Source organism: Lepisosteus oculatus, chromosome 1, assembly GCF_040954835.1.
Source record: "Lepisosteus oculatus isolate fLepOcu1 chromosome 1, fLepOcu1.hap2, whole genome shotgun sequence".
NCBI classification, from domain to species: Eukaryota; Metazoa; Chordata; class Actinopteri; order Semionotiformes; family Lepisosteidae; genus Lepisosteus; species Lepisosteus oculatus.
In genome coordinates, this window is record NC_090696.1 from 42,816,399 (window position 1) to 42,844,395 (window position 27,997).

Consider the following 27,997-nt stretch of genomic DNA (forward strand, 5'->3'; position numbering starts at 1 on the left):
TGATATTTCATTTTTATATTAGAAGTTAGGAATTGGGTACAGATTTAACCTTTTTACAAAAAGGGTACCTATTTCATGCTCACAAATATGAGATGGAGCTGAACTCTAAAACAAAAGCACACATTTTTACAATCAGATTAGCAAAATGGGCTGCGCAGCTTGCTCTCAGCAACAGTCTCCTATTTCTTCTGCTTCCCTGCATAATACCGTCATCAGTTAAGAGCACATTTATGAGAGAATCTTTTCAGTAAGCAATCATTCCTGTCTTTCCAGTTCATAATGGAAGTAAGAGCCATCAGGGATATACAATCACCACATTCCTAAATTCAGAAGCAGATATGTCAATGAGAAAAATCAATATCCTCATAACTGTCTATTAATCTCATACATTTTTCTTCATCCAACATTTGCTTCTGATAAGGGCTGCAACAATTCAAATTCAGAAAACCCTGCAATGCTGCAGAAACCTTGCACAGTGTAAAACTAAAAATTTAAATTGTGTTTGCTGGACTATTTCCCCTTCCTATTAATTTGAGAAGAACAGCAAACGGCATTACATTATATGCAAACATATAAAAGGAGTGTGAAAACAGGAAAAATGTCAGTAATATGACCCCGCCTTTAATCTGGAAACATCCCAATCTCAAACAATCCCCCCTTCCCATCCACTAAAAACCATATTCAACAACAAGACTGAGTTACTTGTTCCACATTTCTTTAACCAAAGGGTTAAGGGAGTATGGAACACGATACCCAGCCATGTCATTGAAGCTAATACTTTGGTTTCTTTCATGAAACCACTGGATATAGAACTTCGCTTCGACTAGCTGCTTAGCAAACAAATAGGGCCGAATGGCTCACTCTTAACCTTTTTTTTTGTTCTTAAATACCAACCAAAGCTGTTGACTCATACCTTCTGACTGAGCTCCAAACCCTGCGAAGCCGCCGTCTGAAGGCAGAAAAGCTGACTCTCTAGTTGCTGAAGGACTGGCTTTCATTTTCTCCTCCTGCAAGGCAGCTGCTGCCACAGCCGCAAAAGCACTGGAGGCATTCAGCTGGGACCGGCCCTGCTGAGCCTGGGCCCGGCCAGGCTGAGGCTGATGGGCTGGGGAGGGCGGGCCGCTGTCCATCTAGTCTGAAAGATAAAGGCAAACACAGACTAAATCCCCAGTTTTGTTTCCTTTGTACAGTGCTGAATGTCTCCACTCTCCATTCAAAACATACAGTATCTTGACACTTCTTGACTTTGACTCACTTCACTAACACTGCGATATTTATTAAGTGCTCTTGCTTCCAACACTTTATTACATCAGAGCTAAATTCGGTTTTCCCATCATTCATTTTCGAATGGCTTTATCCACTTCTGGGACGTGGGGGAGCTGAAGCCTTTCCGGGCAAGCGACATGTGCAAGGCAGGGTACATCCTGGGTGGGACACCAGTTCATAGCAGGGCCAATTTTCCCAGAAGCCAATTAACCTACCAGTATGTCTTTGGACTGTGGGACGAAACCGGAGCACCCAAATGAAACCCACGCAAACATGGGGAGAACATACACACACCACATAAGTCTGGAATGAAACCCAGGGCCCCAGCACCGCGAGGCAGCAATGATAACATCTACAACTGGTTATACGTTCTTTTATTTGCTGATGTTAAATTCCTGCAACACACAATCACTTCAGAGGACTTGAAACTAAGCCTGAGACAGCTTGATACAAATATTCTCAACTAGCATCATGAAATGTCAAACAATGGAAGTGTATGTAACTTCAAACTTAGTGAAAAAGAAACATTTAAACCCAAAGTATGCTAAATTGCATGCATATATAAAAAGCATGAGAACGGAAGAGAATTTCTAGATATATAAGTTTGTGTACAAGTAGAGTCTTTTAAAAGCAACAAGCAATTATGTAAATGCCTTTATGTAAAGCACCTAAAATGCAATATTCTACATAACCACTCTCTTACATTCCATTTCACAATTTTCTGTTTTTTGGTCTAACCATTTCTTGAAGAGACGCAAAACATACTAAAAGTGTTCTGCAAGATCAAAAGCTTATAATACTGTAGCAAAAGCAGACACAACTGTCTCTACATTTCTTTTCACAAATAACACTACTTGTGTTGGGTGTATTGAAACTCTTCATGTAGTATTACACAGGGAAATGTGACAAACATCGATTCATAAAATCCATGAGGATTAACTTCGACGCCAATGTACAATACACGTCTTATCTAAGGGGTCAAAACGCCTCATTAAATAAATAAATTGGAACATGAAGTTCAGTTAAAAACGAATTTTGTTTACCCTTACGTATTTGGCCTATGAACGCCAATATCGTTACAATCCCACAATTTACCAAATTGCCGAAATACCTTAATTGCAGGTGCTCTTTGGCTCCTGTACAGAAAAGCTTGGGCTCAAGACAATCTTCTGTAATAACTATGACTGATAGGGGGAACGAGAACCAAGCAGGGCTCCAGCTATCATAATATAGACTCTATAAACATTAAAGGGGTATACAAATCTCTACAAACTGCTAACCTCCCGAAATAAGCAGAAGGCTCAATCTGCCAAAACGATTGCTGCATGCAAATCAAACCACAGCAGAAGGACCTGAACCTTTTGCTCGCTCGAATTGATCCCATTAAACCAATGAACGTTTATTAAACTACGAAACAAAATTATAACATTTTGCCACATGTCATGCTTGAAAACCATTTTACGACACGTCACACTTCCAGAACCAGTTGTATCCCGATGATCTGTATTGTAAATCAAAACCGAACGGCCCTTTAAACTCCCGGCAAACAAAGCACTGCTTCTCAGGTCGTTAGACTTTCTAGTTCCTTAGCCCATATACTTACTCGAGTAATCAAACTATGATTTATCTATAAATTATGCAGTTCTGTTCCGTTTTCTTTCTTTCAAATACTATTAAACGCCTTTTCCATATCGTCCGTCCATAACACCACTGACAGCCCCGTTATAGAAGCAAAGCGAGTAATGGGAATCCTCTCCACAGTGATTGGCTTAAACCCGCCCATTTTCTATTCTCTACTTTCTTATTGGTCGTTTTCCGAGAGGCGTCATTGATGTGCGCTGGTAATTGGCCCTGACTGCAGGAAGTGCTTTCTTATTCCAAAATAATCTAAGTTTTCATATCAGTCGTTCTGCGTAAAATTCATGATTTAATTTTTCATAAGTATAACAAAGCATACACATATATTGACATTGTCTGTGTTCCTATTAATAACACAACACAGTGGAAAGAAACGCACCCACAAATATATAGGCTATAAAATGTGAATAATTACAACACAGTGTGGGTTGTCAAAACTTTCATAACTGCGTGCGTTGGGGCGGAAGAGACGTCAGACATCATATTGTCACTGACCTCTCGCAAGAGCCGCAACCTCAAAATACAGAGGAGCGCTGTCTCGCCAAGAAGTGTGTAGGCAGCCAGGTAACGGGTTATACTCCAGTGCTACTGCCACCTAGTCGGGGGGTGTGAATCGCCTTCATTGAGTAATTATTATATTCCTGTGACTTACATTGATTAGATACGGTAAATTGAGAAGCATTTAGCTTACATTTATTTAAACATAAACCCATTATCTCTCCGCTTTTCTAGTTTAAAACAATATACATAATAAAATACTTTCAGTGACATACTTATGTTATAAATTCATTATATATTGTAACGCAACGGGGGCTCAGGCGGGCGCCCTTGCCGCATTAGGTCGGCCCCCCACCGTCAGCCCAGTAGCTGTAGTCCTGCTATCACAGGGAAGGGCGGTGACGTCACCTGCTCTGGTACGCCGGCTCTTACACAGTACCTGTCGGCCGTAAGCGTTACAATATATAAGATGCATCAGGTCAGTCACAATCATGATGGAGTCATTCTGCATTATCTAGTTCGTCTGGGCCCTGGTCATAATTGATCAGAGAATATCACCCAACTGTTTCTTGAAAGAGGACAGAGAATCAGGTTCAGCAACATGGCTGGGTAGTTTATTCCAACTCCCACAACTCTTTGGGTAACTGAGTGACTGAGTAATTCCCATGACCCCATTACTCCGGGAGTTGTGGGAATGTGGAACAAGCTACCCAGCCATATTGTTAAGGCTTATACCCTGGCTTCTTTAAAATGTGGCTGGGGGCTTCGGAAAGTACCGAAGAAAATGAGTCACATTTTGTAGACTTTCTTGTACACACACCTATTATTTATGTTGTTTATCGTTATAAGTTGTCCTGAGACAAGATATCTTATCTTGGATATGCTGTTATCTATCCTTGAAGGTGTCGGAACATGATGTGCTTCAACTAGAGTTTTCCATAGAAAGCCTTTGCCTTCTGTATACTCACGTGGATACAGAATATCAGAGAGACCACAAATGAGTGGAGGTCATTTGATCCATCAAAATTGGTCCATTCCTCTAGTTCCATTCTTGTCCCTTGGATCGTGTTTGTTTTACTGTGAATTCTGCCTCTCCCGCAGCATGAAAATAGGCTCAAAACCTGCTGGAAAGGGGCCATTTTGGGGAATACAAACCTAACCTGCATGTCTTTAAAAGGTTTTAGGAAACTGGTACACCATGTAAAAAGCAATGCTAGCACAGGGAGAACATGCAAACCCCTCACAGAGCCATGCCCAAGCCATAATTGAACCCAGAAAAAATGATTTTGTACTATTATGTACTATACCAATGATTATTTGTGATATACAAATTTTAACGCAGCTGTAACCGATTATGCTTGTGCTGCGCACAAGGAACTTCGATTGCGCCCACCTCTGTGATTAAAATCGACCTTTTCCAGACGTTCTCACCGTCTGCTAAAGCTGTCTGCGCAGACTGTGACGTCAGTCGCAGACGTGAGCCGCAACCTCGCAGGCGAAGAGGCCTCGTGAACGCGCTCAGTGCGGCACATTTCCAGAGCGCTGCACCGGACATAACTAATCGACCCTCTCTTAATTGTTAATCGTCGTTTTTACTTGGAGTAATGTTGTCATCGCAAATTCTGAATGTCCTTAAAGTATTTTATTCATTTTTTTCCAATTTTTGCATAATTATTTCATGGGCAATATACAACACTCATACACATAAAAGACAAATATTTTTTTACGTTTTGTGAATGAACCTTATACCCCATGTTTAGCAGATCGTACTGTAATTAGTACAATATATTCCCTATGTAGTCTATTTTGGTGCTTAACCTTTTTATCCACATCCCAACGACTCCACCTACTGATCAGTCGGCTGCCTGACGGTTTCTTAGCCATGTCGTGTGGATGGGTCTTGGATTGATTGTGTCGCCTGTCTGCCTCTGCAGCTGAGAGTTTCGTCTCTGCAGCCGGGAATGGGCTGAAGACACTGGTCCCGCTATGAACCTGGACCGTGCCTTGAGTCCTGGCTCGGCGACAGGTGCGATGACCGTGGTCTCCCCGGCTGTGGTCAATCCAATCCCAGCAGCTGGGTACGATCTCGCTGCCATCCGGCACCTTCAGGCGGAGGCGTCTGCGGGGCTCAGCGACAGTGCAGCCGCGGAGGGAGCAACTGTCAGCGGCCTCAGCAGCGCTGCAGATGACGGGGACAGGAGCTCTGCACCTGCCGCCTTCGTTGATGGCGTTCCTGTCACAGTGTCGGTGCAAAACGTTGACGGTCAGCAGAGGTACCTTGTCCATACGAGATGAGACTGAATGCATAACTTACAGCAGCCGACTGTTTAAGACATACGGACTCTTCACTTATTTATAATGTATGCTGAGTAAATGCAGTACAATACTTATTTTAGGCCACATTTAGGGATTCCCTGCAAGTATGTTTGACCCGAGGAACACTTTCTCAGTTGCTCACCCAAATTACAGGGGCTTAATTTTAAAGTATTACAAGTTCATAAAGAAATCTAGGATGTTTCCCACTGTAGTGGCTGAGAATATACTGTGATGCTGTAATTTTCCTAATGGACTACAGTACTTTGCTGGTTGCCATGGAAATGTCGCACCTAAATCACAGTATTTGCGATCTGCCCTCTGTTGGCAGAGAGAAATGCCCAGGCTTCCTTTTCATGTTTCTTGCTCTTTTTGTTGTTGTTGTATCCCACGATTGATATTTCCTAAATTGCGTTGTAGAAGTTTTTTTTTAATACTTCCTTTTATTTTTAACTGTAGTTATTTTATTCTTAAGCTTTGGTTTGACATTTGTTTATCTTTCAGGATAGTCTGTGTGGCGACAGATTCCAGTGGCAGCACTGTGTCATACGTAGGGCAGCTCAACTCGGAGGCAAATCTTGAACTCCAGGCACAGGGTGAGGAATTTCAGTAGCTTTTAATTTGACCTGTTTTTTGCCATAATAGTGAACTTCTGCCTTCAGTTCTAGCAGCAATCACGAGTTAATCAACTTTAACGCAGTAAGCTTAAAGTGCTACTACTTATTTTTATGGGGGCAGATGCACTTTTTGAGGTTTATTTTCAGTATTACTTGTATAACCACAACGGTTTAGATTTATGCCCAACAGTTGTAGCTGTCATTTTAGCACGTTTCACATCATTGGCATAGGCAGTTTTGATATTTTCATTTTGCTTATTCTGACTACAGTACTGGGCTGTATTGGTGCAAGATGATCAGCTGCTTTTTTTCTGTTGTTAAGACATTTTTTATATTTCATAAACAGCCGTGCAATGCGTGTGCCCTAATGGGTTGTGGGTATAGATTTTGCACAGCAAGCACAAAGCTAGAATCTGCATGAGCAAAGGCAGCTGTGACATCAGATAGCAAAAAGCCATATTATTTATAAACACAGGTATAGCAGTGTTTACTAAATAAATTATTACATGGATAGTAAGTGTTGCAGATTATTGATAAAAAATACAGTGTAATAATAAAAGTTAGTGTTCACCTGTAGTCAAGCTATATGTCTATTTACTGTTGCACACAACAAAAATGGTTTGCACTGCGACTATAATTGTGCAACTTTGTGTAGTGCTACAGCCCTTTAAATATAAGGAACTTCTATTTGAGCAATATGATACACTCTAAAACTATGATTTTATTTCCTTTTTGATCCAACTAGTGTTAGATCTATTATAGAATTCTACAGGGTCTTCTAAGCTTGTATATAGAATCTTGTTCAAGATATCTGTCTGGGATTGTTGAAGTAAACACTGTATTTTAGTTTTAGTGTGATGTCAGATTAGAAGGAACTTTTGGGTATGGAAGGAAAAAAATATATCAAAACCTACAAACAAAATGATTTATGTCTCATTAAGTTAAGCCAGAGGGCTCCTAAGTAGGTTATTCAGAGTCCTCTAGGCTGGGGTGTGTTGCTTTGAGTCAGGTAATGGAGTTATGGCTCGGACTCAAGGTAAAATAGGCAGATTACTACTCAGTACCTTTCTGTGGGCAGTCATCTGCATGAATGACTCCAGCCGACCTCTGTCCCATCAGTCCAACTCCACTCCAGAATTAATCTGGCTATAATACAGACACCAGTCCATCACAGGGAATCATACAAGCATACTGTGGGAAATGTCGGGAAAAAAATTCCCTAACAGAGAAAACCCATGCAGACATGGGGACAATATGCACATGGAAGAGCCTCCATTCTGGAATCGACCCTAGTACACAGGATCTATGAGTCAAGATGTCAGCATGGCATCTGATAGATTATATATTGGTATTAATGTTGAGAAAAGCAGATTTTAAATCTTAGAGTTTGGCCCATTTTATTCAAGGATTAATTCACATTCTCATCCATCATTGTTTTCCTTGTTGTGCTTGTTAATCTAACTTCTGTTGCGCAGAGGAATAGTGAGATCCTGACTGTAATATAATTGTGTTGACACAGGGCTGACACAGAATTGTATGTATTTCATAATTAGTGCCTTCTCAGCCTCTTACATCAGAGGATGGCATGACCCTCTTGTCCTCTGGAGGTCAGCTGGTTCCCATCCACCCTTTAATGTCAGCACTGCAGCCCCTGCACAATATCATCCTTGACGAACAGCAAGAAGCAAAGGATCCTGACACTGAGGAGCCAAAGTCCAAAGTATGGCTTTTAATATATACTGCATAATCTTTCCTGTCTGGGGTTCATTCAGGTAATAAAAGTTAAATTGTACATCCTCCCAGGTCAGAACTCACGAACTTGTAAAACAATAATGGTTGTGTTAAGAGGAAAAAGGAGATCACTTGCATTTGGGATATTTTCAGAAAGGATTTAAAAAAAAGTTTTTTTTTTAGTAATGAAAAGTATAGTGTTAGAAGCGAATTGACACCCATAGCCAGATAGGCCTATGATGGCTGAAAAGTTAAAGGGACATCTGGAGTCAAAAAATAAATGCCAAAAATGCAAAACACTCTAAAATATAAAAAGCAATGAAAGGCACAAAAAGGTCACTTCAGCAAATATTGCTATCACCCTTTGGCAACACCTACTGTACCTGAATGGTAAATCAAGCATGTTAACTTTACAATCACTCTTTCAAAGAAATATAAATTTCACCACTTCTGGCTGAAGTTGATCCAAAATGTGGAGGAAGAGTACAGAGGAAGTGTGTGCACGAAGTTTTTCCAAAGATTTGGCCCCTTCTAACTAGATCTGTGATGATATCTAATAGGGGTCTGCCGTTGGGCAGAGATAGAGAAGCACATGGAGCACTGTGTGTGATAGACTAATACGGCAATATCACCGTGGGACTGCCTTGTGTGTGGGCTATTCTGGCTTTAGACAGGGTGCGATATAGTAGCCACCCAGGCCAAACAATTGTGCCACTCCTGACACTCCTGTCCTCATGTTTGAGATAAGAAGGCAATAGTGAAGAAAACTTTTCATAATACAGTACTTCATAAACTGGATTTGCTTTGATTTTCTAATTTGAATTTCATGAATAAAAACTAAATTTATTCAGTTTAAACCCCTGAATATTTCAGTAATATAGGCAACGTAGATCAATCGGTAAAGCACCCATACACTTTGGGTGGAGTGGTGGCACTGTGGCTAAGGATTTGCGCCTGTGGCTGGAAGGTTGCTGATTCAAACCCCGCGGTCGGCAGAGGAATCCTACTCTGTTGGGTCCCTGAGCAAGGCCCTTAACCCCAACTGCTCCAGGGGCACCATAAAAATGGCTGACCCCATGCTCTGACCCCAAGCTTCTCTCCCTGTCTGTGTGTCTGTGTCTCATGGAGAGCAAGCTGGGGTATGTGAAAAAGACAATTCCTAATGCAAGAAATTGTATATGGCCAATAAAGTGATCTTATCTTATCTTTGTTCTCACAAACCAGACTCTGTCTATCTTGCCTGTGAATGTCTTGTCTTATCTTCATCCTCAGAAGAGGAAAGGAGGCTGGCCAAAGGGAAAGAAGAGAAAACCCCCAAAGGAATATCCAGCCCCACGGGCACCGACCACGGGGTAAGAATTCCTAAACGCAGGATACACGAGGTGCTCTGATTAATAATTAATGATCAGGTACTTTTAAAAAGTAATCCCTCACAGTTACAAATTACTTGTGTAGGACATTACGTTTTAGAATTACAGTAACAAGTAGTTGGGGAAAAAATCTAAAAAGTCATAATTTGCAGTTATCTATGTACTGTAGTTAATGTGTAAAATAATACATTAATACAATATATTATGTCTTACAGTTATTTCCCTGTACCTTCTTATTGATTTAAAAAGTAATTCTTTACACAAGTATCATGTAGCTGTAATGGATTTTTTTAAATGTAACCTTTTCTGTTAGAACTGTAGGTTTGATTTCACTCAATTGTATCCTTTGATTTCACATAGCAGTCACAGTGTGGTGAAAAAGCAAGTATGTCCCCTTAAGATTAAATAAATAATGACAAAGTTTAATATTTGTGTGTTATGTGTCAAATGAGGTTAGTTTTAATTACTATTAGAACTTGGTGAGGACTAGATGAAAGTCAAATTTATGTAAATCTGGAAGAAGTAAAGGTTTATTTCAATGCTGAAAAGAGAAGAAAAAAACGCACTCATCTGAAGAAGGCTCCACAGCCAAAACGTTGTGTTTCTTTTCTTCTCTTTTCAGTATGGAATAAACCTTTACTTGTTCCTTTGCAGCCTACGCATGCAGATGCATCTACCTACTTTATACAGTACCTACTTTATTTAACTACTTGTATCTAAATATGTTAATCCACAAAATCTGAAGTGGATGTACTTACTTTTTCTCCTCACTGTGTGTCAACTGTAATTAAGGAAGTAAAAGATTGTTTTTAATGTCAGTTAGCAATTGATGAATTGAAGAAAAATTAAATGGTTCGAATAAATGCCATCATTTCATTTTTGTTGTTATATATTTACATTTTTTACAATATAAGCTTTTACTTTTATAATTATGTAATAATTATAAAAGTAACTTAGAATACAAGGGCAAACCTTTGGATTTTCATATCCAGTATTTAGTTCTTTACTTGTATTGCCCATGATTTCCTCTGGGCTTTTAGGTACGTGATATTTGTCAATGAAAAGAAGGTTCAGCTGAAGATGGATCACCCTGACCTTCCCTTTACTGAGATCACTAAAATGCTGGGTGTCCAGTGGTCTCAGCTGTCCATGGAGGAGAAGCAGGCAAGTCAAATAGATGTTCCAGGATAAACTAAAATGCCTCCTGACAGCCATGTTTGTAATTGTTGTTTGGAATTTTGGTACAGCCAGCTCCTTAATTGCTATATTGATCCTGCTGATGACCAGTTGAATAAGTAAGAAGCTGGATGTAACAAAATATTAATATGGAGCATAACTGACTAGCCCCGGTGTAGATGAAGCCAATCTTGGGCATCTGCTTCACAGCCTATCGCAATATAGACCTTGGCAGTACGTGACACACTGGCAAACCTACTGTATTCTCTCATTCTGGGAAGCATTTCCTCATCATTGTGCCTTTTATGAAGAATTTTTGTACGATAGGTTAACACAGCTTTTTGCACAATTTTTTTTTCCTTATCTTGTACCTATCATTTTAAATTTTAAAAATACCCTGTATACCTACAGTATATGCAGCCCTATGTTTCTGGGTGGCATACATGAAAACTATAGAAGCAAAATGTTAAGATCACAAAGGTAAAATGTGCTTAAAACATAGCTATTGACAGAAAGGTATAAACTGTGTCATTAACTTTTACAGAGATACAACAATGCTGCTGACAGAGACAAACAGCGGTACGTTAGAGAGCTGAAGGCCTATCAGAACTCTGAAGCTTACAAGGCTTTTCTTAAAAGGAAAACCTTGAATAAAGTGAAGGATGTCTGTGGTAAGTGTTCCCACTGAAGTTATCAGGTAAAGCCTGCTCTCAGAAACACTCATGTACTGTATTTCTTTGTCTGTCCAGACCAATAATCTTTAAAAACAGTTCCTTTGTTGAGATTCGTAGTACTGAAGGAGGACTTAGTTTCAATGACTTTGAAGATGTTCTGTTTTTTCTCCACTTCCTATTATCATGATTGGTTACATACAGTCTCTGCAGGAATATGTAAGGGATAATGAGAAAAATGTACAGTTTATTTATTCATTTGGTTGTAGAAACATTAAGAAAGTTTGAAATCCATAAGATTAGAGAATACATCCATACTTTTGTTTTGTTGAATGTTTTTCATACATTAAATATACAAGCTGTTTTTACAATGGTGTGTACAGGGTAGGGTATTTCTCAAATGCTGATCTGTTGATTACTTGTAGAATTATTTTTTTCTACTTATTTTTGCCTTATGTGAGTATCAGAAATGTTTTCTGCATTCAGTCTTTGTGTGTAATGTTAGCAATCATTCTACTGAGATCTGAAACAAATACTTTTTTTTTCAGGAATTGAGTGCGTTGATTCCGAGTTTGAAAATGAAGTTTTTGCTCTGTCCCAACTGGATGTGAGTAACTTAACATATACCTGTATGTTTAAGTAAATGCCACAGTACATTTATGTTTATCAGAAGATAAAATATGCAAGGATATGCTACAATATTTTAGAAAAGAGTTGTATTTGCTGTTGAAGGTTTAAGCAAATTTTATCTGTAAGAGTTTGTATTGACCTTTTTATTACCATACAACTGTTATCTTCTCTAGAGTTTATTTTAACTATCTTTCCTTGCATTTTCTTTATCTTTTCCATTTTATCTTGAGCCAATATTAATCTCAAACCTGCTGACTGAGCCTTTAGTTATGAGATTTTATCTAACTTTAGAGAAGCACAGCACACCTTCAATATTATAAACATACTACCGTACTTGTTAGTGGTTTTCTATATTTCAAAATGTTTCTTAATCTGTTTATTCATGGACATATACTGTACATGTGTCTTCCAAGTCAAAACACACCAGATTGGCTCAAATGAGCCATATCAGGACTTTTTTGTATGATGTAATTATGTTATTATGTAATTTATTTGGGTTTTTTTGTGTTATTAGTTTTGTACAGTATATGCATCATGATTCATATTTATGCTTTTTAACATAAACAATTTATGTTGTCATTTAATTTGTCATTTAATTTCCATGTATCCAGCTTTGAAACACCTTTCCAGATACAGTTTTTTAAGAATACTTCATAGGCAGGTCAAATGCTTCAGCAAAAACAAATAAATCCTATCACACAGAACATAATAGAATACAGTGAGGCATCAACTAAATTCATATTGTGTTAAAAATGATCAGGATTGTCTAAGTCTTTTTAAAATGAGGAGAATCATTTATTTCTGCTCTTTAAAAATACCTCTTTATCCACACCCAAAGGTAAGTTATATTCAATATATACATTTGTATTTACTGTACATTTGTTCCTTTTTGTACCTGGAGGTAGGTTTTTATCACTTCAAACAATAACACTGCCGTGAATTAACCATGAGGCATAGGTGTGCAAGAAGCTTTGCTTGTTACTGTTATTTTTGTTGTCACAATAAAACCTTAAAATGTTTGCTTATAATTCCCTGGAAGTCATTCCATACAGTATACAAATAATGTGTACTGAAATTAAATTTATTGTACTAAAAATAAGCTATTTCAGACAAATTCTAAATAACAATGGTAATAAATAACAATTTAGAGCATTTACAGCACAAATGTAAGATACTATCCAGTACGTCACTGTTTAAGACTGTGGTGTTGGTGTATTGAATTATAATCAGTTCTCTGAAAGCTGTGGAATGTAGAGTTGGCCAAAATAAAAGAAGAACGAGGAAAAATGCGTTTTTGGCAAAGCACTCGTAATGGTACACAGCCCAGCCAAATATGTTAAATGGTAATCAGGTCCTTTGGCTGCAGCTCCAGACAATTAAACCAGCCTGTGACCCACAAAGGCTGTTTGCAACTGTCACTGTACTGTCATGCTGCATAAATTAGTATTCCTTATTCATTATTCTGCATCCTTTTTTGTCATTTGGGTTATTGGAATATAAACTCATCCATAACCTTCACATAGTTGGACTGCTGCCATTTTTGTGTTTCCTGAGTTGAGGACATTCTGTACAGGGATATCTGCATTAAATTATTAGGTTGTCTTGGACACTGCCTGCAATCTGTGGTGTCTTATATCTACAGTGTCTTGCAAAATTATATTAACCCCTTCTCAATAATGTCATATTTTTTTTATTACAAATAGTACAGAATATACATATTTTTAAAGTTAATTTTTAAGTGACTGAAGTCCCATCCAGGGCTTATCACTTATTGCTTGCTAAGATAGGCTCTCCCACAATGCCAAATTAGATGGAGCAGTTAGAAAATGGATTGATGGATGGATATTTTTAAGTAAAAGTTGAAAACTTCAACAATTTTATGCATGAGCATTAGCATAACACATTAGCAAAAAAAAAAGAAAAATCCCAAATTAAAATGTGTCGGTTGCATATTTACACCCCTGAGTCAATACTTGTTTGTGAACTAGCTTATTTGTCAGCAATTACAGCTGCAAGTCTTTGTGGATACCTTTTTAAGAAGTTTCAAGTCAGGACTTAAACTAGACCAAAAGACATTCACATGTAGCTTTGGCCTTGTGTTTTGGGTTATTGTCCTCGTAAAAGGGGAATTTTCTTCCCAATTTTTAGGTCTTCAGCAGACTGAAGCAGCTTTTCCTCTAAGGTTTGCCTTTGCTTTTCTCCATTCATTTTCCCCTCAATCTTGACCAGCTTCCCAATCCATGCTTAATAAGAAGCAGCCCCATATAATGATATATTGATATATATGATATATATAATGATATATGGCCAACACCATGTTTGACCATATTGATGGTGTTGACAATCCACAGTATTGGGTTTGTGACAGACTTAATACTTTGCATTTAGACAAAATTTCCAACCTTGTCTAGTCTGACCAAGGAACGTTTTGCCACATGTTTGCAGTATCACTTATTTGCAGTGTTGTAAACTCCATGGATCATGCAGGATCTTAAGAGACCGGTGTATTAATTCTGAAATCATGTGAACCACTGAAAATAGGTAGAGGCCACTGAAATAATTGTGACTTCTAATTTTGTACACCTGAACCAATTCATTATTCATAAACAATATTTTCAACGAATACGAATTATAACGCTTATAACGAATACTTAAACAATCGGCATATTTTGGTTTTGGATTTTTCTCTGCAGTTTCTGCTGACATGTAACTTCTTTCACCAATAAAAGTGTTAAGAGTTCAAGCATTCAAGTTTTAATTAAAAATACTAATTTAAAAAGGCGTATGCATCATTTGTATTTCAACGGAATGGGATATCATTGAATGGGGGTGAATATTTTTGTAAGATGCAGTATGATGGCAGAGGTCCGCCTCTCATTAGGTGACTAGTGAGGCCTAAATACACAGACAAACCATGATGTAAAGAAAAATGCAGTGCAAGTGGTTTACTTCCATCACAAAACAGACTCCTACACCTTTTTATACTTACCCATGCTAATTGAAACCCAAGTGAGAATGTGATTCTCACCTGTCACCAATTATCTAATTACCTAATTCACCACACGTACAGTAAATCAATACACAAGCGGCAGACTTCCGAAGCAGGTCAGCTTGAACTAATATAACACTACTGCTGGCCTGCCATGAATGGGATTATTCCCATCTCTCTGCTCACATCGTAACCCCAAGATCACCTGTACCCAGACATCTTATGATGACTTCTACATGTTATCAGGGAATGTACTGTATACTGTATATGGGGAAAAAAAACTTTGTAAGAAAAAGTCTTGAGAAAAGGCTGAGTTTTTCCATGGTATACTGTACGTATATGATTATTCTGTGAGGAGAAAAAAAAGCTAAATAATTCTTACAGGATCTAAAACATCTTTTCTCTTTACTTTGTGGTTTGGAAGAAGCTTTTTGTGCATCATTAATATTCATTAATAGTGGACTCCACAATATTAATCTGCCGACTTCCATCTTGCTGGAAAAGATGATTTTCAAAATCTCCATTTCTTTTTAAATTCAAATTCAATTCCTTTCTCATGTAAACAGGGGGACGAGAACGGTGACTTGTTCTGTAGGACCTGTAATCAGTACTTCAGCTCTCTTCATAACAAGAAGGAGCACCTCATGGGGAAGCAGCACCTGCAGAACCTGACAGGTGACCATGTTTGTCCTTGCTGTCAGCAGTGTTTAACTTTGGCGGAAAGTAATTGAACCTGCTTGTGCTGTTGATTACTCAGCAATTATCCACTACAAGTGTTTTTGACATGAACTGCACTTTTTTAAATAGTTGCAGGTCTGTCAGGGGCTTCTACATCCAGAAAGCTATCGTTGAATTATGAGTTAGGAATATACAATTTGTCAATGACGTAGTCCGATTGCAATGGTGATATCAACATAGTACACGGTGATATCCGTGTTCTTCACCCTAAATCTCTTCGCTTCATAAATGTGGTTGTACTGCACATACAGTATGCGTACACTGCGTATACTGTACAGTAGCTTCACAAGACCATACCGTTTTAACCCTGAAGAAATATGTCATGATAGAAATCCCATGTCATTAAGTTACAAAAATGTTCACAGAAAATTTAGTCTAGCATTACTGTAAAATAGACTGCATTATAATGATAATTATTACATAAAGATAATAGATTTTGAAGCCAATAGAAGACACAATTGCACTTTTAACAAGTATGTGCACTTTAAACAAATATGCACATTTATTTCTTATCCTGCTTGAATAAAAAGAATTAATATGACCACTATGGGGCTGAGCGCTGGCACTGTGGCTAAGGATCTGTGCCTGTGGCTGGAAGGTTGCCGGTTCAAATCCCGCAGCTGGCAGATGAATCCTACTCTGTTGGGCCCCTGAGCAAGGCCCTTAACCCTAGCTGCTCCAGGGGTGCTGTGTAAATGGCTGACCCTGTGCTCTGACCCCAAGTTTCTCTCTCCCTGTCTGTGTGTCTCATGGAGAGTAAGCTGGGATATGTGAAAAAGACAAATTCCTAATGCAAGAAATTGTATATGACTAATAAAGTGATCTTATAAGAAAGGTTACAAACAATTGGATGCCATTTTGCTGATTTGGTTGCTCGTAGCTACAGTAAGTGGACCATGGATCTCCACTCCCCAGCTCAGTGTGTAAAGAAGTGGCTCCTCCTCTCAGTTTTAAAATCACTTTCCCTTAGTTTTCATTTGTACACACTGGAATCATTGTTGTTTCTGAAGAAGTCTATTGGGTTGCCTCTTGCAGTGTCTTTGAGGATTTAAAATATTTGAAACCGGTCCTCTCGTAGTCTGCTCTGTTGAAGACTGAAAAAATATATATCTTAGCCTATTACAATAGGACTGTACAATTATACAATGGAATGTACCTGACAGTCTTTAGCATAAATTCAAACTCGGGATCAGTTAATTACTACAGTATGTGTTTCTTGGGGGCAGTTGACCAAGGTTTTATATTAGATTTTGAAAGCAATCAATGCATCTTTCTGTGTAAAAGCCATGCTCTGGCTATTTGCACAGTAAGCAGTTCAGAGCTAGCTGACCTCAGCGGAACAGAGCTGTGCAGATGCAGTAATACTGTGAAGCTGGCTAAATGGTGCTATGGTTTCATAATGTTTTCTTCATATGTACTTTGCATTTAAGTTGCAAGTAAAAATGGTCACATGGTTATTTATTTAGCTAAAATCTAACATTTTAGCACATTTTGCTATAATAATACTGGTTAATAATTTAATATTTTACCTTTTGCATGCTATTTTTTTTTACTGATGATTCATATATAGGATACTTATTCTTATATTCAACTGTTTCCTCGTGCTATATTCATGTTTTTGTCATTTTTGCAAACACCTTTGGGCTTAAAATGTATTCATTCTTATTATTGATACCATCGAGTAAATAATCTGTTAAACAAACTAATAGGGCGGAAGGTATGTCTGTTATTATCAAATATTTGTTAAATCACAAATAAGTTTTTCAGCTCAAAAATAAACTATTATATATATGATAAGTATGTTTTCTAGATTTTTAATTTTTTAAACAATTGCAGTCAACACAGTCAATTGCTCTTGTGCATTTTTGTAACAATATATAATAATATATTATATACAATAATATAAGCACAATGTATATAAGCTCTTTATTTCGTGTGTCGGAAATCAACTGTTTAAAATTCACTGAAGCTATGAAACACAAGCAACATATCTCTAAGCAATTAACCAACCCCTTTAGGACTCCATTGATATTCCTGAATTTTAAACCTATCTAGTGTTTCTTTGTACTTTGTTTTATTATCTGTGCGTTCCAACTTTATTGTGGGGAAAATCTGGTATTTCTTATTTTACAGACAGAATTCCCCTTTAGAAGATTTGTCCATTAAATGAAGTCCTTTAAACTAATGGTTTACTGTCCTTTCACTTTGAAATTACAGTGTTAGGATGTTAGGACATTAGATTTACTGTAGATGGCAGTATACACTTACAAATGCAACCAGCCATGGTTTTGCACAGTGCTACAGTAAGTTGTTTAAAGGTGTAGAAATATACGCATGAAGCTGGCAAAGTTTGAGTCTTATGATGCACTCAATACTAGTTTCTCCTCAATAAGTTGTTAAAGACATTTGTTTATTGTAATGGAAGGCACTTGCACTTTAGGACTATTAATATTTCTAAGGACCCCAGAATGAAGTATGTGTACACTGTAATTGTATTCATGGCATTTTTCTCTTCTTTAGCCAGGCTTTCTCTTTATTCCTTTTTAGTTGAAATTAATTATTTGCAAAGAACCTCAAAGTGTAATTTTTTCAGTCATAGCAAGAGCCATAGAGTTTGGCCATCTCTAACCTAGAGGTCTATAGTGGAATTTATCCTTGGATTCAAGGTGTGAAGCAGACAGAGAGTACAATATGTGCCCCTCCACCACTAACCGCAGTGCTGGTACCTATTTGTACTGGAGAACTGGAGCAATAGGGCTCCCAGGTGTACAACAGCAGTGAGCACAGTGAGGATGCCAATGCATGACCTTGCAATCAACAGTGTCCTAACCACCACACAGAGTTGTCCCCCTTCAGTCATAAAGGATAGATTGGACAAAAGAACATTGGTTAGGTTGATGGATCACATCAGTGAGTTTGTGACTGCCTAGATGTCCTATACCTAGGGCAGCTAAAACTAAAGCAGTTGCTTGTCTCATAAAGGCCAGATTGCAGGATGTGTGCCGTAGCCGGAAGATTGCTGGTTCTAGTCCATTCTTTTATTCCTGGCACTGTGGCTGCAAAACAAACTGGACAGCTTGGGTGTACTTACAGTACGTCTTATAGAACATGTGTTGTTTTGAATCTCTCCCAGATGCACTGCAGCCTTGCAAATCCGAACACATGAAAGGAAGGAAAGATTACTGATAATATGACACCTTCTCACACATTTTAATCATGAAAAAAAAAAAATACATGCTCAGTTTTTATCATACCAATGCATTTTTTTATTATTTAACATGACACAAGCCAAGTAAGCATTAAATAAGTGCTTTTGTCTTGGCCTTGCTCCTAGAGGAGTTTGAGAAGGAGACATTGGGGTTCTGCAAAGAGCAGGAGGAGGAACTGGAGGGAGCTGATGATGAGTCTGAGGAAGAGGAGGAGGAAGAGACAGACCTAGCCCATCTGTGTGGACTGACCTCCCAGCACAGCTTTACCTCAGTGGACATCAGCTTGCTGGAGGAGTTTCTCATCAAACAGATGAAGCGTAAGTATATGGTCCTGAAGAAATGCAGATGTGCAAATATGCTGTTTTGTTCGCATGAGTTGCAGTAAAGGAGAAAAGTTTGTTGCTTTCCAGTTCTCTAGTTTTGCTATGACACTCTGAAGTTAGGCGAAGTTATTTTCCAAACTTGCCTTTAAGGTGGAGTTATTTACTGTATAGCCCGTTCTGTTTAAGGTTAGAGATAGAAATAGAGTGTGACAAAAATTCAAACTACACAACGGTTTTTGTTTAAATTTAAATACAGAGGAAAATATCACACTCTGACTGCACTGCACGTACTGTATTATACAGTATAGTATGTTTCTGTTTGTAGAGAACTTGCATCCCACAGGACCCCAAAGCACTTCATCTGCCACTGAAGTTTAACACCCACCTGGGTGACGCAAACAAAATAGAATGGTTTAGAATTGCTGCAATTCCTGAACAGGGAGCAGAAAAGAGTATAATACCAGTGATCTCTCTCCAAGGCCCAGAGCAAGAAAATTTGCTTGGATTGCAGAGGGCCAAGTTGACCCTTCCTGGGCTACTGTATGCTCTAACTGTGATTGCTCAGGTAGATGTTTGTCCTCTAGAACTCACTGGCTCTGCAACTTTTAAGTAGCTGACCAGCTGCAAAAATAGTTAAGGTCAGACGCTGACATTTTACTGTGTATTACAGAAATGAGGCTGTAGGAGGTCAACCCTTAATCAACCAGTAAGTTAAGCAAGTTCATGGCTGAAAATATAAAATTCATGAAAATGATAAACTAGTGGACCTTATTTCTTACTATTTGGTTCTGTGAAGCATTGTACAGCTAAGTTTAACACAAACAGTCTTTATTGATTTTCTTTATTTAAACCTAGAACAGCTGAAAACCATTTGTTTATTTGTCAGTGAATGTTTCATCACATCTGTGTCTTTCCTAGAAACTCTTGCTATTTGAAACGGTTATGAAATTGCACTTTGGCAGCTGGGGTGCTACCAGATGTTCTATTAATTGTAGTCTTTGGAGTTTTTTTATTCTTGTTTGGTTAAAGTGGATACAGTATTAACTGTGTCTGTTTCACAGTATTTGAAATTCAAATGGTCAGAGCTAATTAATATTCATATACCCCTTATTCCAATGCTAGTTCAACTTGCTCTTGAAAACACTAGAGCCCTGAAAGGGGTTAAAAGTCCTTATAAAATCTAGATAGATTGCACAAAAAATGTTAGTATTGCTTTTAGTAAAATGCTGTTATTTGTTTATAATACTTATATGTACCAAGCTGAGAGGTAATCAGTGTTCATATTAAGTTGTGATTTAGTTTCATTATGATCATGAGTACAGATAAGGGATACTCAAATTGGAAAGATGTAAGTATTAGAGTACAACAGAAATTTGTATTGGAACCTCATATCAGCAGTCTAGTATCTTATATATTGAAAAATCTAGTGAAGTTTGCAGATGATACCAAACACTGAAGAAAATTAAAATTCATTCATCCGTTTTCAAACCGCTTCATCCAATACACGGTCACAGGGGAGCCAGAGTCTGTCCCAGCAAGCAACAGACACAAGGCAAGATACACTCTGGATGAAAAGCATAGACACAAACACAAACACTTACACCACAGCCAGTTTCCCACAAGATAATGAAATTTAAAAATATTTAGATAGAAATCAAGACTGGACAGACATTAAACAGCATTTAACTGCATCAATGTAGAGTGTTACTTCTGAAAACGACAGGAGTTTGTCAACACATCATGTACTGTACATTTTCTAAACAATAACCAATAAAAAGACAAACAGAATGTTACATATAGAAGCTGAAATAATATAATTTCAAACATGGAAAATTATGTGAAAATCATTCAGTTGTATAATATTGTTATAAATAGGGGATTACAAAAAGAGTAAGTATCAGAAATGACTGAGTGGATTAAACAATCAGTAAATCAAATACTTTGTTCTTAGTTCTTTGTTCTCTGGCACAGATTTGGAGAAAACAGTAACAAATCAGACACACTGGGTTAAACAATAAAATGCCTACTTACTGCATTGAGTTGAGAACCCTTAAGTTCTTAACATTTAGAAATTAGGCTACAATTCTGTGTAAAAAATAAAAATGGTCTTATTTTTGTCTCCCTAGTAAGAGAGTTTGAACTAAGTGAATTGAAGGCTACTTTGGACAGAGAGATGGAAAAGCATGAAAATCTAAACAAGCACTTGCAAGAGTTGCAGGTAAGCTTTCTTTAAACAGTTCTTTAGAACTGTGTGCCATGTTTTACATGGGAAATGTCAAAGTACAAATGTAGCTATTAAAACTTTGTAAATACTGTCTACATAAATTTGTCAGGTTTCTCTGGGAAAGTTTTAGACACTTTCTCAAAAACTAGCTTATATAATAATGTTAAAGTAAAAGACAAAGATCAGGTGATGGAAATATTCTGTACACTGGGGCAAATCACACCCTAAGATAAGGTGGCTCAAGGAATCACACATAAAAGCACATAAAAACTAATGAGGATGACCTATAAAAAACTCTAAAGAGACTCCCCATTTTCTGTTAATCTCTAGCAGTCTCCTCAAGCCTTCAGCCTAAAACTACAGCCTAAAGAATTTGGGCTCTAACCAATAATCTAATAATTTAAACTGATTTTGAGCCGGTGAGTCTATTTACAAGTGATAGAGAACTTTGCCGACCGCTAGTGCCAGTCTTAATATATAAAATCACATGGTGGCTTCATTTCCAAGCATTACTCAAGTATTGATTCCATCAAAGTTTCACTTGGGCGGTTATATGTAATATAAAATAGTAAGGGTACTCCTGAAGAAACCTGATTTTAAATCAATAAAACAAGCTGTGCTGTTCATGGACTTATTTAAGACCTAGTGTTTTCACTTGGATCTGTAGCTATTAAATGAAGAATTAAGATAAGCAACTATGTGAATGTTTCATTGTGTGGCTGGTTGCTTGGTAGCCAGTGTGCCTAGAAACATTCAGGTTTAATTTACTCCACAAGATATTTGAATCATAAGCTTTTCATTTAGCACTTTAGTGCAGGAAAATATTTGTGGAAAGGAATACACGTAGAAATAATACCAAAAGTGTGACCTAAATAATTCCTTTTTGGTGGTATTTCTTACAACAAAATTCTCCACTATTGCTTTTATTGATGATTGATATTTTGAAAGGATTCTGGGATGAGGTTATTAAAGTTATAGAATTTACTTTTAAATGTAAGCTTTATTTATGTCCAGAAAACTTTCTTCTTGGAAGAACACCACAGGCCTTGGTTTCTGAAATAGATAAATATTGTAGATAAGTACCTGTTTAATTGCTTTAAAGCAGATATCAAGATTATAGCTTAAACCATAAACACCTCAGATTAGTAAATGGACTGAAATAATTGGTGAAGTTTATGAATTGGAATGGATAACACATACAATAAGGAATCAGAATAAGCTTTTTGAAGATAAATGGTAGAAAAGTAAAAAGAGTAATATTACGTGAAATGATGTGAAATAATGAAAGATAAAGGTAATAATGGTTTAATTTAATGGTTATTTTATTAATGTAAGTATAATAATTCAAAAGTAAATTATAGTCTCTCTAGAGAAATCTAAATATGAAATACCATATAAATGTACTGTATATATGAATGTATATCTAATATACTGTATATCTACATTTTTCAGATGTTTTGATTATGTATTATTATATGTAAACTTTCTTTTTGGGGGAGGTGGAGGAGTGAAGGGTTCTTTTTTGTGGGTGTATATTTTCTATTCTATAACTATTGTTTATTATACATATGACAATATGGAATATTTGATGGTAATAAAAACAAATCTAAAACCTTATTGGCACTTCTGCAGAAATTGTGGTGTTTAATTTAAACGGTTATTGCTAACTAACCATTACCCCTGTTAACCTAGTCAACAATTCAAGATGAAATGCATAGCATAAATCAGAAATGCCTGAGAATGATAAAGGGAAGTGATGACAAAATAATGGATAAATATTTACATGTTTTTATGTTTTCCCATTTCAAGGAATCTTTAGGAATGAGTGGTATTTTTACTGTCATTAACCCTTAATTCACATTCTCATTAACATTATTAAATTTGTTTTTTTAATAACAAAATAAACAATAATAAACAACTTCAGTGCCCAATGAACTATTGCTCTTTTTATTGTGGTTATTTCTATAGCACCATGCTATGATAAGAAGTTAAGTTAAGAGCTTCATGTGTTAAAGAAGATAATAATTCTCATTACTTCCCTTTCCTTCCTAGAGGCAGAAAATTAATCTAGAGACTGAACTGGAGAATCTTAAAGTCTGTGGAGGAACTTTGGAGTCACAGATGGACAGCTTGAAAATGGTTCCCTTGTTCCAATTTCACATTCAAGTGATTGACAGGGGTACGTTTAGAATTACTAAATGAAGAGGAACTGGTGTACAAACTAAAGACAAGACATTTGGTGTTTTGTGTGAAGATGAATGTAAAACAGGTCTAAGGCTGAGTAAACTTATAGATTGAATTCCTTTTCATTTCACGTCACAAGTAAAAGTACAAAATCAAGATTCATTCCCTTAGATACCCTAAAATAGTTTCATTCTTGCATGCTCAAGCTTGAACTTTGGCATAATAACATTACTGAATACTGTAACTTGGACTTTCAGATACTCCCCATTCTTTTAAAGCATAATAATCACAACAAGATAGTCTGAAAAGCACTGAAATCTAAGTCTAAAAAGGCCACAAGAATCATACCACAGATTTCAAGTCACAGAGTATACAACTGAAGAGTTTAATGATCCTTATGTGAGGCTAATCGTGATCATTTGCCAACATAACAGCTTTTAGAACCACGGAAACTCTTAAAACCACAATCTTTGACCAGCTGTGCTTGCCAGACTTATGATTTATCGTATGCTAGAGGAACATTACAATATTGACTTCATCAGCATAATCACACCCACGGCAGTTGTTTCGGATATTTAAAACACTAAAAAGAATCCTAATTTAATCATTTAAAATTTAAATGTTATTTAGTATTTTACCATACTGTGTGAAAAATGTACCAGAAATATCCTTGGGTTGGGTAAGTAAATACCTATAGTCATGTTTCATTATGCAAATTGCATGTCAACAGCATTTGCTGTTAAACTGGCCAAATTTGCATGCAGAAAAAACATTTACATTTGCAGGCAGAAAGGCCAAGGGCCACGGGCTAGGTCTTTTTGAAGAAAAAAACAACATTGCATCTAATTTTTTTCCAGGGCTCATGACAGGTGACTCAAAATTTAAAATATAAAGAAATAGTTTTAGCTTGTTATTCTAGCAAAAAAAAATCTTTATTATACTTTGATTCATTTTGCACATTTAAAAACTGTTTGAAATGAATCATTTTAAATTTCTCATCTGTAAATGCCTTGTGAAGGAAAATCCTTTGTTTCAATTAAGCTGTGTAGAGCCAGATGTGACCATCCTATTTGACTGATGTGGACTTGGTTATATCAACTGAATTCTTGTTTTTGACAACAACACTTGAATCATTAAGTCACAATTTAGTGACATTTATTTAGATACAGAATGTAGATTTCCACACTGTCATAAACATAAGAATTAAACATAAGCAGGACATGAACTGGCCAGTGTTTGCATTTGACCACTGCATCTTGTCCTGTTTCTGTGCCCTGAAAGGTGCACTTCTTGAGTAGAAGTGACCTAAGAAATATATCTTAACCTGTGTTTGTTTGTGTCAAGGCAATGGTGTTCTCCAAAGGCAAAGTCTGGGTGTTGATCCATTGAGGAAGTGATTCAGGAGTAGATACAAAGGTAATTTCTCCCAAAGTAGGTTATTCTCCATCTCATTTCAATGAAGGAACAGTTTACAGTGCCTTGCGAAAGTATTCGGCCCCCTTGAACTTTTCAACCTTTTGCCACATTTCAGGCTTCAAACATAAAGATATAAATTTTTTATTTTATGTGAAGAATCACCAACAAGTGGGACACAATTGTGAAGTGGAACGAAATCTATTGGATTTTTGAAACTTTTTTAACTAATAAAAAAATGAAAAGTGGGGCGTGCAAAATTATTCGGCCCCCTTGCGTTAATACTTTGTAGAGCCACCTTTTGCTGCGATTACAGCTGCAAGTCGCTTGGGGTATGTCTCTATCAGTTTTGCACATCGAGAGACTGAAATTCTTGCCCATTCTTCCTTGCAAAACAGCTCGAGCTCAGTGAGGTTGGATGGAGAGCGTTTGTGAACAGCAGTTTTCAGCTCTTTCCACAGATTCTCGATTGGATTCAGGTCTGGACTTTGACTTGGCCATTCAAACACCTGGATACGTTTATTTGTGAACCATTCCTTTGTAGATTTTGCTGTATGTTTGGGATCATTGTCTTGTTGGAAGATAAATCTCCGTCCCAGTTTCAGGTCTTTTGCAGACTCCAACAGGTTTTCATCCAGAATGGTCCTGTATTTGGCTGCATCCATCTTCCCCTCAATTTTAACCATCTTCCCTGTCCCTGCTGAAGAAAAGCAGGCCCAAACCATGATGCTGCCACCACCATGTTTGACAGTGGGGATGGTGTGTTGAGGGTGATGAGCTGTGTTGCTTTTACGCCAAACATATCGTTTTGCATTGTGGCCAAAAAGTTCGATTTTGGTTTCATCTGACCAGAGCACCTTCTTCCACATGTTTGGGGTGTCTCCCAGGTGGCTTGTGGCAAACTTTAGACGAGACTTTTTATGGATATCTTTGAGAAATGGCTTTCTTCTTGCCACTCTTCCATAAAGGCCAGATTTGTGCAGTGTAAGACTGATTGTTGTCCTATGGACAGACTCTCCCACCTCAGCTGTAGTTCTCTGCAGTTCATCCAGAGTGATCATGGGCCTCTTGGCTGCATCTCTGATCAGTCTTCTCCTTGTCTGAGCTGAAAGTTTAGAGGGACGGCCAGGTCTTGGGAGATTTGCAGTGGTCTGATACTCCTTCCATTTCAAGATGATCGCTTGCACAGTACTCCTTGGGATGTTTGAAGCTTGGGAAATCTTTTTGTATCCAAATCCGGCTTTAAACTTCTCCACAACAGTATTACGGACCTGCCTGGTGTGTTCCTTGGTCTTCATGATGCTCTCTGCGCTTTCAACAGAACCTTGAGACTATCACAGAGCAGGTGCATTTATACAGAGACTTGATTACACACAGGTGGATTCTATTTATCACCATCAGTCATTTAGGACAACATTGGATCATTCAGAGATCCTCGCTGAACTTCTGGAGTGAGTTTGCTGCACTGAAAGTAAAGGGGCCGAATAATTTTGCACGCCCCACTTTTCATTTTTTTATTAGTTAAAAAAGTTTCAAAAATCCAATAGATTTTGTTCCACTTCACAATTGTGTCCCACTTGTTGGTGATTCTTCACATAAAATAAAAAAATTATATCTTTATGTTTGAAGCCTGAAATGTGGCAAAAGGTTGAAAAGTTCAAGGGGGCCGAATACTTTCACATATGTTATTGAATAGTTAAAATAAAACTATTGGGAAATAGCTCTTAACTTTTTTTTTTAGCGTGGATAACACAAATGTGCTGAATTCCTCAGAGGAATCTGTTGTACACTACTTCATTTTAAAGGGAGAAGGTGGGAGTAAAGGGGAGAGACTTTAGAGCAAGGATGTTAAACTCATACCTTATGTGTGCCTCAGCAGTGGCTTCCTCTTCTGGTCTTGCCTCTTCAGACTGCCTAGTTCTCCTAAACATCAGTTTCCTAATGTACAGTAATTCTTATACAGAATGAAACATTTTATTTACAGTATTAAGCCTTGAAAGTCTTAAAAAAGGCTTTAGATAAATACCTATTTTTTTATTGTTCTCTCCTTTTATTGAAGGCTCTCGTCTTCAGACTACCTAGTTCTCCTAGACATCAGTGCCCTAATGTTCAGTAATTCTAATACAGAATGGAACATTTGATTTTTTAAAGTTCGTTACAGTATTAAGCCTTGAAAGTCTTAAAAAAGGCTTTAGATAAATACATTTTTTTAATTGTTTTTCAGAAGATGAGCACCACAACAAATGTGAATGATGGAAAATGAGATAGATGTAATAGGTGGGCTCTACTGTATGCACTGGAAAGAAGCACTGCAAGATGTTGTGCACCTTAAAATGGAGACTTCGGAAATGAGGTGTCTGGCAGCTTTGGGTATTTTTTTCTGATGTGGTTCAGTTGAAAATGTGTCCTTTTTGATTTGTACATTTTGTTTTTATTTTGGAAGAGCTCTTTTTTTAAATTGTCTGCTCATACAGGAAAGTACTAGGAACAAGGCATACAGTTTAAAATGAGCAATATTTATACTGTAGTTGTATAGGAAGGAAATATGACTGTCTTTATATAGACCCACCTTTTCTGTGTCTGGTTGGAGACCTTGTATTATTGAGATACAATTTGCACTTCAGCAACAGAATTTGCGCGTCTTTTAGCATGGGAAGCACCATTAGCTGGTGTAATGGTAGCTGGTTTAATCAGCTTTATATTGTAGCTCCTTATGCACTATTTAGACATTGAATGTCAAATTCAAAATTGTTTAATACTTTACTGTATAACTCTAAATTATTGTTTCTTGTGATTGGTATCTGGAAAAGATGATTCAATGAAATTATTGTCGATTTATGCACTATAGTATGTGTTTTGTTTCTCCAAAGAACAGAAAATATTACAAATGCTTTATGCATGTGGTACAAAATATCTACTGTAAACATTACCTGAACATAATTACAATTAATATGTGATACTTTGATACAAAAATAAAAAACAAGGAACAAATATTGCATTGAACATT

At 37.2% G+C, this 27,997-nt stretch overlaps 2 protein-coding genes across 3 annotated transcripts in view; one reads left to right on the forward strand and one right to left on the reverse strand.

Moving 5' to 3' along the window:
- Positions 1-3,038, reverse strand: part of wfs1b (Wolfram syndrome 1b (wolframin)) — a 32,353-nt gene extending 29,315 nt beyond the window's left edge. The window contains exons 1-2 of the mRNA XM_006629671.3: positions 2,870-3,038; positions 914-1,135 (exon numbers count right to left, since the gene is read on the reverse strand). Coding sequence (XP_006629734.2) covers positions 914-1,130 — 217 coding nt within the window. The 5' untranslated portion in view covers positions 1,131-1,135; positions 2,870-3,038. The remainder of the gene's footprint in view (positions 1-913; positions 1,136-2,869) is intronic.
- Positions 3,039-4,967: 1,929 nt separating this feature from the next.
- On the forward strand, positions 4,968-27,997 carry LOC107077112 (SWI/SNF-related matrix-associated actin-dependent regulator of chromatin subfamily E member 1-related-like). 2 transcript variants are annotated; one of them, XM_015345044.2, is made up of 13 exons: positions 4,968-5,675; positions 6,220-6,311; positions 7,886-8,052; positions 9,336-9,415; positions 10,474-10,597; positions 11,154-11,280; positions 11,829-11,887; positions 15,466-15,574; positions 18,972-19,163; positions 21,296-21,387; positions 23,446-23,572; positions 24,922-24,993; positions 27,215-27,997. In XM_015345044.2, the coding sequence occupies exons 1-12, from the start codon at positions 5,389-5,391 to the stop codon at positions 24,972-24,974; spliced, it is 1,509 nt and encodes a 502-aa protein (XP_015200530.1). In that variant the 5' UTR covers positions 4,968-5,388; the 3' UTR covers positions 24,975-24,993; positions 27,215-27,997. The 2 variants fall into 2 exon arrangements, with proteins under 2 accessions (XP_015200530.1, XP_015200531.1); XM_015345045.2 differs by having other exon boundaries at positions 27,218-27,997.